The sequence below is a fragment of the Ylistrum balloti genome, unplaced genomic scaffold (assembly GCF_031769215.1).
Source record: "Ylistrum balloti isolate Yb309-2 unplaced genomic scaffold, AGI_CSIRO_Ybal_v1 Utg371640, whole genome shotgun sequence".
NCBI classification, from domain to species: domain Eukaryota; kingdom Metazoa; phylum Mollusca; class Bivalvia; order Pectinida; family Pectinidae; genus Ylistrum; species Ylistrum balloti.
Genome location: NW_026782834.1, coordinates 258069 through 270735, shown reverse-complemented (window position 1 = coordinate 270735; position 12667 = coordinate 258069). Strand labels below are relative to the sequence as shown.

At 34.1% G+C, this 12667-nt stretch overlaps 1 protein-coding gene across 1 annotated transcript in view; it reads left to right on the top strand.

Annotated features, from left to right (window-relative positions):
* Nucleotides 1–12667, top strand: part of LOC132563208 (uncharacterized) — a 92550-nt gene that overhangs the window by 46270 nt on the left and 33613 nt on the right. The window contains exon 4 of the mRNA XM_060227960.1: nt 5588–5768. Within this exon, the coding sequence (XP_060083943.1) occupies nt 5588–5768 (181 nt within the window). The remainder of the gene's footprint in view (nt 1–5587; nt 5769–12667) is intronic.

Sequence of the window (12667 nt, the reverse complement as noted above, 5' to 3'; positions counted from 1 at the left end):
CAATGTGATATCCTGTCAGTATAAAGACCCATATGATATCCTGTGAGTTGTGACCATACAATGTGATATCCTGTCAGTATAATAAAGACCCATATGGTCGCCTGTGAGTTGTGACCATACAATGTGATATCCTGTCAGTATGATAAAGACTCGTGTGAAATCCTATGAGTTGTGATCATACAATGTAATATCCTTTCATTATAATGATGATGAATGTAATATCCTGTTAGTTATGACCATCACCACAAGCATGTATTAGAGAAGGTTTATGTTGATATAAAATGACTGTGGATTTGTGACATCATCAGTGTGTATTACAGAAGAATTATGTTGATATAAAATGACTGTGGATTGGAGACATCATCAGTGTGTATTACAGAAGAATTATGTTGATATAAAATGACTGTGGATTTGTGACATCATCAGTGTGTATTACAGAAGAATTATGTTGATATAAAATGACTGTGGATTGGAGACATCATCAGTGTGTATTACAGAAGAATTATGTTGATATAAAATGATGTTGATATAAAATGATATAAAATGACTGTGATTTGTGACATCATCAGTGTGTATTACAGAAGAATTATGTTGATATAAAATGACTGTGGATTTGTGACATCATCAGTGTGTATTACAGAAGAATTACGTTGATATAAAATGACTGTGGATTGGAGACATCATCAGTGTGTATTACAGAAGAATTATGTAGATATAAAATGTAGGTTTGAAACATCATCAGTGCAGTGTTACTATTTTTATCACCAGCATACTTTCCTTGACACAGTTTCAATGTGACATTGTTATTAATTTTGGAACAGCACCAGTTGATCTAATTTAATTGAATAAATAAACAAATGTTGAACAATTTACCATTATGCTTTTCTGTGGAACCAATTTAATTTCCATGATGGTGTATTGTGATGGCTTTGCCTGCTTTAGCCGCGGAGCTTGGAGCCAGAGATTTAGACTGTGTATTCACAGTGTAGCACACTGCAGCCTTCTGCTGTCTGTTCTATTTTAGTCACCTCCGCTTCCTTTGCCAAAATTTTTTTTATTCCCTATTTAACTCCAGAGATCTGATGTAAATGTTACACAAGTTTTCATGATTAAACTTCCTGTTGAAAAAAGTAGATGACATTAATTTGAAAGGCCATTCATCATTTTGAAAATTAGAATACTCTTAAAAAGCATGGATACCAATATCAGCAGCATTAGAAATACATGAATACCTTTACATCCAGGTACATGACACACCTGTGTTTTTCATGTACTTACATTTTTGTTAGAAACGGTTGATTATTGTTTGACTTTATTGATTTTGACTTTCAATAGAATTGGAAGGTTTTATGTGATACCTGGTAAATTAACCTATACTCTTATGTAAGTTGAATGCTACCAAACACTCTCAATATTTCATCCTGCTATTCCATAGGGAAACTTTTCTGTTAATCATTGATGTCTAAATAATAAAAGGTGTCATTTTCAATGTCGAGTACAAAGTAGGGCGAGGTAGGAAAGCCACACATGAAGGATGTCACGATGGGTGGTTCAGAGTGGATGTACATTATATGTTAAGTTCACATTAATGCTAGTTTGTTTATGTGGAGTTCATGATAGGTGGTTCAGAGTAGATGTAAAGTATATGTTAAATTCACATTGATGCTAGTCTGTTTATGTGGAGTTCATGATAGGTGGTTCAGAGTAGATGTAAAGTATATGTTAAGTTAACAATGATGCTAGTCTGTTTATGTGGAGTTCACGATGGGTGGTTCAGAGTGGATGTAAAGTATATGTTAAGTTCACATTGATGCTAGTCTGTTTATGTGGAGTTCACGATGGGTGGTTCAGAGTAGATGTAAAGTATATGTTAAGTTCACATTGATGCTAGTCTGTTTATGTGGAGTTCACGATGGGTGGTTCAGAGTGAATGTAAAGTATATGTTAAGTTCACATTGATGCTAGTTTGTTTATGTGGAGTTTACGATGGGTGGTTCAGAGTAGATGTAAAGTATACGACGTTAAGTTCACATTGATGCTAGTTTGTTTATGTTGAGTTCATGATGGGTGGTTCAGAGTAGATGTAAACTAAACGTTAAGTTCACATTGATGCTAGTCTGTTTATGTGGAGTTCATGATAGGTGGTTCAGAGTAGATGTAAACTAAACGTTAAGTTCACATTGATGCTAGTCTGTTTATGTGGAGTTCACGATGGGTGGTTCAGAGTGAATGTAAAGTATATGTTAAGTTCACATTGATGCTAGTCTGTTTATGTAGAGTTCACGATGGGTGGTTCAGAGTGAATGTAAAGTATATGTTAAGTTCACATTGATGCTAGTCTGTTTATGTGGAGTTCACGATGGGTGGTTCAGAGTGGATGTAAAGTATACGTTAAGTTCACATTGATGCTAGTCTGTTTATGTGGAGTTCATATTAAAGCCCCAGTAGACACATCATTTGGCAAGTAACATGATTCAGAATGGCTCTGTAAAAACTTCCACTCGGTAATTATGCAAAAATATGATTAAAACATTCTTAAGCTGATTGATATCTATTAAGAAACACTTGATTTGGACACCAAAAACAAAAAATGGATCACACTGAAAATACAACTCAATATTGTATGAAGTTCTGAAGGCCGCAATGAATAAAAAAAATTGTAACCAATAGGCATACATGGAATAAACAGATGTACAGGTGTAGTAGTACAGGTAAATTGCTATGTCACACATGTTCCACGCTTTTCATGATGTCATATTACGGATAGAATGTGGGTGGATAGTCATTTGAAGCCTTTGCTGTGTAGTCTGAATAGAACATATACATGTTTAAATTAAATATTGGCCTCTCACAGAAATGTTGAAAGAATTTTCTGACTTTGGTCTGGCAATGATTGTAAATTGAGGCATGTCTACAAAGAATTTCGATGGCTTTTATATTGATACCAATGCACAATATTGTCTTGAGTATTTCTCAGATATGTTGTTTTTCATATTTATGCTAGGTGGGTAATGTGAAATTCTCTTTCATGTTAGGTTTTTCTTGTGAAGTTCCCATTTATTTTAGATAGGTCAATTTAAGTTCACCTTTGTGAAGGGTTTCCTGTGGAGTTCACATTATGTCAGATGGGTCATGTTAAGTTACAACTCTATGTTACTGGACATAAGTCTTTGAAGAAAACATGTTATATGAAGACTGTTCTTCTCGAATATCTGCTAGTGTATTATGTAATGTGACCTAGATTCAAATTATTGATTTATGTTTTTGTAAAAGGCATCAAATCCCGCAACAGCCTTAAAAATGCATGTTCGAAGAAAACAAGTCACTCTCACGACATCTGTAGGAATACACAGTCAGGGTCTGGATCCATTGTTTTCGTGACATCAGGAATTTAAATATGACTTGAAAAAATAACTGCAAATTGCCAAAAACAATAACAAAATTCTGTCAATTAGAGAATCGTGAAATTTATAGAAGTGATATATCAACCTGTCAGCTGTAACATCAACTTAACAAGGGCGTGTGCCTTACTAGACTTCACACAGGTAAAAACCACACAGGTAAATGCACTTGGCTGACAGTGACATCACTACAGTGCAGAACATCCTCTATGTAGATCACACAGCATGGCATCCTTACTGTACTGTAACAAGGTCATTGTGTTTAACAAGGTCGAAGCATGACACACGACTTGTAACAGGTGTGCTTCGTCATACATAAACCTGCTAAAGAGGAGTTTGAGATCTTCTAGAGGAAGGGCACCCGAATGAGATACTATGATAAGGTCATTTTTATCATAGGAATATCGCTACATATATTAGAATAAAATTCTGATGAATGTGCAACAAGAATGCATCTGTACTGTATATACAGAGTCCAATTAACATCTCCACAGTAAGTGGGCAGACTGAAATGGCTGGGTGAGGTGCACTCTTTGAACAAGGATTTTAGTATCAAATCATACACAGGGTCCAAAGTCCAATGACCCACAGATCAAAATCCACAAGTCACACTTTGGGCCTCAATTTTGACCTGGTCATAGGATGATTATTAAAGCTTCATATAATATATAGACTTTCTACCAGGCCTTATTACTCTACATCTTCTACCAGCTTATTTCCCCATTCCTGTGGAGCTTAGGAATCACTTATTATTTATGCTTCAAATATTCTAGAGACTAGGGACAAACCATCTAGTATGTTAAATGGAATAGAACTGTTTTCTGTCCCTTTTTTCTTTTAATGCTATCCCAAATGAATCAAATGTGTTGTGTCATATCACTTTACTTCAAACCTTAGATTTATAATGTTAAGTATATCAAATGAGTCATATATAGGTATTAAAAGAACATATTCCTTTAAAAGTTCAAAGTGATTTAGTATGCAAAGGAATGCTTTAAAAGATAACTCATAGGGAAACGCAACATTTGCTTTGCTGATAAATCATTGTAGGAATTTTGAAGCACTATTTACATTGTATCAAGTACTATTTATTAATGTAGATTTGTTAAAAAAAGGCATATTACAAAATTTCCATTAATGGTCACCTAAAGGCATCATGATGACTAGTTGTAAACATTTTATGAATGGAAAGTTGTGACTGGTACTTAACACAGGAAAATTGTACTTGTAGTGTAAGTAGTAAGGGTAAGTGGTGATCTAGAAGATAAAATACTGGCTTACTATGTGATGGAATTCTATTTGTGACCTAGATGTCTCATTCCCATTGATATTTGGTGACAATGTTCATATCCGTTGGAACAGAAATTACTTTAATTTGACACGAAACTTAGTTTGTACTGCGTCCTCCTGAAACTCGAGCCATGCACAGCTCTATTTAAATTGAAGTGATAAAGAACTCATTTACATAATATTATTGTCTGCTTTAAAGCTTTCAGAATTGCAATTTAATGGTTGTTTTTGATAAAATCTTAAAACAGCAGTTAGCATCCTTTTGACAATTCTAATTATAGTGAAACACAAACAGTACCATTATTGAGTCTGTTTAGCATCTTAGTTGAGCTACTCAAAGAAAACTGTATTTCCTGTAAACAAAATTCTAGCAATAATTAGTGTATTGTTATATGTTTAAATATGTGTGTTATTTCAATAACGTGCTGTGTATGCTTATTTACATGATATGTCGGCATAGGTCACTTGTTTAGTGGGGACTATGATAGCTCGTTAGAGCAACAGACATTTCAATATTAGGTGAAGCTCCAAGGTGTGTGGTTCAATCCCTCGTTAACCCCTATTAGGGTCAGTTTATGTTTCCTGGAAGCTTTTATCACAGACTTCCCTTTTGTCTTTAGTTTTGTCCTTTGACAAGACACTTTATCCCATTTCTTCTGCATGGCATGCCACAGGCCTCCAGCATGGTGCTCTGTGAGGTGGCCATCAGCTTTCCCATGAGACTCTGATAGGGCAATAAAGTGAACAATGAAATCATTTATGTGCTGTTTAAATGGTGATGTTTGATGCCAAAATGCATTATATATTATCTGCATTGCTAATTTACATGGTGTGTTGTATATTAACCTGGTGTGCTGTTTATTACTTTGCTATTTATCTATGTTGTTTATTTACAGGTCCACATAAAAGAGTTCCTGACTCAAACATGCCACATAGACATAGAAGAGTACAGTGATGTTATTGTGTATGATCAGTGTACGGAGTTACCTGCCCTTCTCACCAGTGACAACTTTCTCATCGTCCTTCTCCGAAAGCTCATGACATGTTCTTTATTTAAAAGTGTGGCTTTGTTAAAAGGTAGGTGCCTTTTTTCACAGAAGTTAGAAGTGAGTTTACACCCACATCTTATCTTTGGAACAGCAATTCAGAATGTTTCTGCTGTAGACATAATTTTCTCAAATCTTCAATTGTTTTATTTTGTATACTGGACATTTTAGTGTTTTTTGGAATGGCCTGAAGATAAATGGTGGTAGAAGTTTCCTTAATGTTTTGGAAGTGTTAATGGTCAGTGTATATACTCATACATATTTATAAGTATCACATGTTGATATGTCCTGAACAGCATTTAGTTTGATATTCTGCTCCTTTGTGTTTTCCACAACAGCCAATCACCAGATCCTTATATCATGTGTGTATTATGGTATTCTCTGTCGTTTATATTGAATTCCTACTGGTTGTATTGATTGGAGACCTTGGAGGTGTGAATTGATTGCTTTTGATCACTGTCCTAATATTTATACTTTGATATACAAGGCCTATTCTTACACAGATTGTGTTAAAGAAAAAAACTTCTATGAGATGAAAATACTGTACTTTAACTGATATCCAAGTTTTACCCTTTTTTGTATGGCATTTGTAGTAAGGATGTCATTTCAATTGAAACAGCTATTCAAATATTTGACAGTCCTAATCTTAGTAAATTGTAAGTCTGTAATGGCAGAAGAATGCAGATTAAACTTAACTATCACTGCTATATCTAAAAATTTAACAATCCAAAACAAGGTTTAGAGACTTTTGAATGATGAAATTAGTCACCATAAAATTTGTCAGAGCATAGCAGAACCAATCACCATGGTTACCAATAATTGCCTTGGTAGCCAATCAGTATGGTCCATCTTGTCTCCCCATGACAGATAGAGACATGCATATGCCTGTCCTATCAGTGTATCTAGAGTCATATTTCATTTATCAATATGAGATTATCAGATGTATTTGTCATGGTAACTTTACACATGGTTTGTAGACTGACACACTTGGGTGGGGCTGTAAAATAGTACTGGGGTAGGTCTTAGGTTTGAATCAATTTTAGAACACATGGGAGGCAACAACTTATCAATAATGAAAATATTCCCTTGAACCGTGTCATAGGACTTTGGTTCTTTAAAGCTGTGTACTTAGAGTCTTGTAGAGTTGTCTTATCACCAGAAGATAATCAGCTCCAGTTGTAATAGTGAATGGTCGGAGTGATTCACTATTTCAGAGTTTCATCAAAGAGATTTTATCAATTTAGATTACCAGCTTATTAAAATTGAAAGAGTTTGCTGTGCTGACCAAGTAGTAGCTAAAGTTCTCAATACTGCAGGATTTTGAATTAATATACAGTGATTATAATTAGTTTAAAAAAATATGAAAGATTTTATTTGAAGAGTATCTACTTTTAATCATGTGATGTTTGATTGCTGATATGAATCAGCATGACTTTCATGTTATGTTTCTGGAATTCAATTTGTCTAGCTCATTTGAAAGTAATAAAAACTTGTAACCGTATTGTTATTTGTAGCAATTTATAATTAATGAATGTGTAAGGTGGAAACTCATTTAGGACCCTTAGTGGTTTGTGCTTCAAGAAGAATTTTGTTTTCTGAGTCTGTTTGCTTTGTCTCAAACATGAAAAAGAATGATTGAAGAGGAGATAAGTGATAACAAAATGATGATTCAATTGGAGATGTATGACTGTAAGGCAGACATAGAACATCGGATAGCTATATGTGACAAACTGTCAGTATTGTACACTAGAGTAGTTTTGAAATAATATAAGCTTGTAGATGTCACAGTCAGTAGTGTTGTGTTCTGTAACTGTTTGTCTTAGGTTAAAGTAATATATCCAATGATATCTTAGTACAACAGAAGTCTGGATTAGTCATACAACAGAAATCTAACACCATTTTCTTCTGTTGTCAATTAAGTTAAAGACTAGTTCCTTTCTTATTTGAGGATTTTCTTATATGAAACATTATCCTGGCTTATCATGAGCTCATTACAATAATAGTTTACTCTTCTCGTATACCAAGTTTTCAAACATGGAGGTTGAGCAAATTTGATAACCTTGATTTGTCATCGCCTGGGTTTCCTATATACAGACCCATATTGTCTTAACACCAAGACCCATAGAATCATACCCAGGCCCATGATGGCTTCACACAGACCCATTGTGTCTACAGATTGATTCATAGAATTATACCGATGGTGTGACCACACAGACCCATAAAGTCAGACCTGTGGTGTTTACACACAGACCCATTAAGTCAGGCCAGTGGGGTTTACACAAAGACACATGTTCTCTATATAAAGACCAACAGAGTCAGACCCATGGGTGTCTTCTCACAGACCCATATATCAACACCATTATCCATTGTGTTTCCACAAAGACCTGTAGAATCAAGCCCATGGTGTCTACATATAGACCCATAGAATCATAACTGTAATGTCTACACTCAGACCTATAGAGTCAGACCCATGCTGTCTATACACAAACTCATGGTGTCTACTCCTAGACCCATGGTGTCTACACACAGGCCCATAAAGTCATATCCATGATGTCTACACACATAACTATAGAGTAAGACCTATTATTTCTACATACAGATCCATGATGTCTGCACACATAACTATAGAGTAAGACCTATTACATACAGATCCATGATGTCTACACACATAACTATAGAGTAAGACCTATTATTTACATACAGATCCATGATGTCTACACACAACTATAGAGTAAGACCTATTATTTCTACATACAGATCCATGATGTCTACACACATAACTATAGAGTAAGACCTATTATTTCTACATACAGATCCATGATGTCTACACACATAACTATAGAGTAAGACCTATTATTTACATACAGATCCATGATGTCTACATACATAACTATAGAGTAAGACCAATTATTTCTACATACAGATCCATGATGTCTACACACATAACTATAGAGTAAGACCTATTACATACAGATCCATGATGTCTACACACATAACTATAGAGTAAGACCTATTATTTACATACAGATCCATGATGTCTACACACATAGCTATAGAGTAAGACCTATTATTTCTACATACAGATCCATGGAGTCAGACCCATTGTGTTTATACACACAACCATAATGTCTATACAGTAAGTGTTAACATATCATATATGAACAAAATATACTGAAAGCAAGTTGACCCTTAAATAATTTTTTTGATGTTAACCCATCGAGAAAATGAGGTGTGTTTGTGACCCCTGTTAGAACTATGACTAAGTTGTTCCCATCAAACACGAGGGTCAGTGCACTATAGATTAACACTGACCTGCCACCATTACTTCCGTCTTACCTTTGATTTTGACTGAAAATGATTAAACATGAACCATGTTATATTATTTCCAGTATATCTGTCTCTGTCCTGTAATTTTATTCTTACTTCAAGAGTAATTCATAGTGTAAAATATTTTGAGATAATTAGAAGATATTACATGACTTAATTAGCCTTTATAGTTAAAGGACAGGATTTGTGAATGGCTTCCAAATTTGCTCTATCATTGACCCTGTGAAATAGTGTAATTATAGCCCCTAGTTAAGGAAGCTATGTACTAATGAAGACAGGCTGGTACTGTCGTGGGAATATCCAGTAGTGAGAAGCTGTAGCCATGACAATCATTAACACATACTGCTGTGATAACAGTCAATCTGCAGGTCCATCCATGAACTTTACTTCTTTGGTCAAAAATGATAGTGGTTTCCATTATACACATTCTCCTATACAAACTTACTTTGAAAGGTCATGTCACTTTAACAAACTATTTTTAAAAAGTTGTGTTTCTTATACACACTTTTTTTGAAAGGTTGTGTCTCCTTTGCAAAGTTAGTGTAAAAGATTGTGTTTCTTTTACAGACTTATTGTGAAAGTCTTGTGTCTCCTATACAGACTTATCATGAAAGGTTGTGTCTCTTTAACAAACTATTTGTGAAAGGTTGTGTCTCCTTTACAAACTTATTGAAAAAGGTTGTGTCTCCTTTACAAGCTAATTGTGAAAGGATGTGTCTCCATTGCACAGTTATTGTAAAAGATTGTGTTTCTTTTACAGACCTTTACAGACTTATTGTGAGTGGTTAGCCTCCTTTGCAAACTTCTTGTGAAAGACTTTAATTAATTCTCATTTACAAACTTTTTGATTGTGTTTCTTTTACAGACCTTTACAGACTTATTGTGAGTGGTTAGCCTCCTTTGCAAACTTCTTGTGAAAGACTTTAATTAATTCTCATTTACAAACTTTTTGATTGTGTTTCTTTTACAGACCTTTACAGACTTATTGTGAGTGGTTAGCCTCCTTTGCAAACTTCTTGTGAAAGACTTTAATTAATTCTCATTTACAAACTTTGTTGTACATCAAAGTTTCTTCTATTAGGTAGAACATCAACTTTCTCTCTTCTGATGTCTGCTATTAAAGCTTAATTTCTGCTTTACAAATTATAAATGATTGTGTGGTTATGACAATTTATCTTGTATTGAAACTTATATATAAAGGATGCATTCCTATGATGGAATTGCTGCTCCAATTGTTCAAGCAAATCTAAAATCACTTCAAGGGGAAATGAAGGGTTCTATTGACTAAGCAACTGTCAGGAATGCAGCTCCACTTATCACAATAGTTACAGAGAAAGTTATTAATTATAGATTTGTTTGTATCTTACTAGGTTTCTACTGAGTAATTGCAGATTTTGTGATATATGAGCTAGACTTCTTGTCTTTTTGTATGCTTGGTGAATAATTCATTCATTGTCATCATAACATGTGTTAATGGTCTTTATTGTGAAATCATGCATGTAAGATGATGGAGGTTAGCATAGTGTCTTCTTAATGAGTCTATTTAGGGCAGGTTTTTTATTATCTTAGTGGTCACTGCAAGCCAGTAATCATTGAATGAATTAATATAAAGAGATAATTATTTTGAAACAAATGTCTAGTGTTGCCAGCCTGATTTCATCATATCAACCAGGCCATATTGTGACCTGTTCAAATTGTGAAAAATGCTATTTCTCAACTTTTGATCAGTGTTAAAAGTTTCAAATTCAATGTTAAGGTATAATGTAGTCAAAATACTGTTCAAACATACCATAAAACATCATCTGAATACATACAGGAGTGATAACTATACAATAGAATTGATTATAAGGTCTTTTTACCTGATGACCCTATAAAAAAACCCTGCCACCCTTGATTTTGAAGGGCATGACCAGATATTATTTGACAAGAGGTTGGTGACACTGAGAATCTATTTGATTTTTCCAAAGATAATGATTCACTGTGAGCAGATAGTTGATGTTCTGTTTGGTTATCACTGGACTTGAGGGTTGATGTTTGTCACTGACCTCATAGATTTGGTGATTTAGTTGGCTGTCTGTAAGGTACTGTAAAGATACTTAATTTGATGCATTCAAATTTCAGTATATCATCACTTTGTTGCAAATTAGCACAATGATAAAATAGTTTGTCCACAATGATTGCTACCTGAATAAGATCCAAAAGCTGTACCGTAATTAAGATGAACATATTTATGTTCAATGAGAAAAGTGCTAAATAAAATTACCACTGAAATATTCACATTTGCTGTATTCTCCCCAGACTACTGAAAGTTGAGAGTTATTTAAACGTTAGATATTTGAGAGTTAGTGAAATATTTAGCTGTCATTGTAATTTGAGTTAGCTACATTTCAAATTTGTCACAGATGTATTTTTTCCTCTTTAAACGACCATTTGTGACTTTCTGTTGTTAAAACCGTCTGATATGTCTTATTTAAAGTAAGAAACTATGTTTGGGATCATGAAGCATTGTCCTTTATACATATGTGTGGTCGAATGTCCTTAGCGGTAGGTTTTTTCCTCATATCCTTGTTATAATATCCATTTCAAAGCTTCACAAGATGTGATTTTTTTCTCCACAATGAAGTAATTTTGACTGCAATCATCTCTGAAGTCCAAAATAACTGTCTGAGGCAGATTTATAGATCTTCATTTCTGAGCTGACTCAATAAACAACCAAAAACACAACTGAACTTTTTCTCTCAATATTCTTTTCATCTCAAGAACGAACCTGAATTTAGGAGAACAGAAAATATTTGTTTTGTGTACTTAACTTTAAGGAAAACAGAAGAATATTAAAAACGATAAATATCACTGTTTTATAGTAGAAAATCACAGACTTAACATTAAGCTTTGTTCCTCAATATTATATCGATGCACTTGTCAGAATTCGATTTGTGATATACTTTGTATTCATGATATGCACTGGAGCATTTGGTAATAGGAAAATAAACAAATGAATAGAAATGAAACTTAGAGAAAAATCCCCCAAAACTGAGTTTAGTTTATCCACAGGGTTTTGTGGAGTCATTTGTCATGTCGATTGCGATCCAATTTTTGTTAATTTTATTTCCCTTTACAAACTGATGGTTAACGAAACAGGACATTGTGTGACTAAGATACAGCTATACCTATAGATCTACATTTATCAAAACTTTCGACCTTTTGATTGGTTGAAATATCAGGTGTGATGATTTTTTTGTCAGGGTATGATTCAGGCTTTATAAAACTGTTCAGACATGAGAAAATTTGATACGTCACGGTCACAGGTAATTTGATGTTTACTAACAATTTGGGTTTTTCTGCAGTTCGGAAAGGAAGTGACTTTCAGTCTACAATTTATTGTTATCTTGTGTTAAAAGTAAAAGTGAAAACCATAAAACACGATGTGTCATCAAAACAGGAACAATTGATGAATTGTTGTTGTTCTGTCACAAACTATTTAATTTACACCACTTTAATAAGGATATACCTGAAAACCACACAATAGCTGAAGAAGTATTGCCTGGTTTGATTGTTTGGGACAGGTGATCACAGGATACTGTTGGACACAGAAAAATATCACAG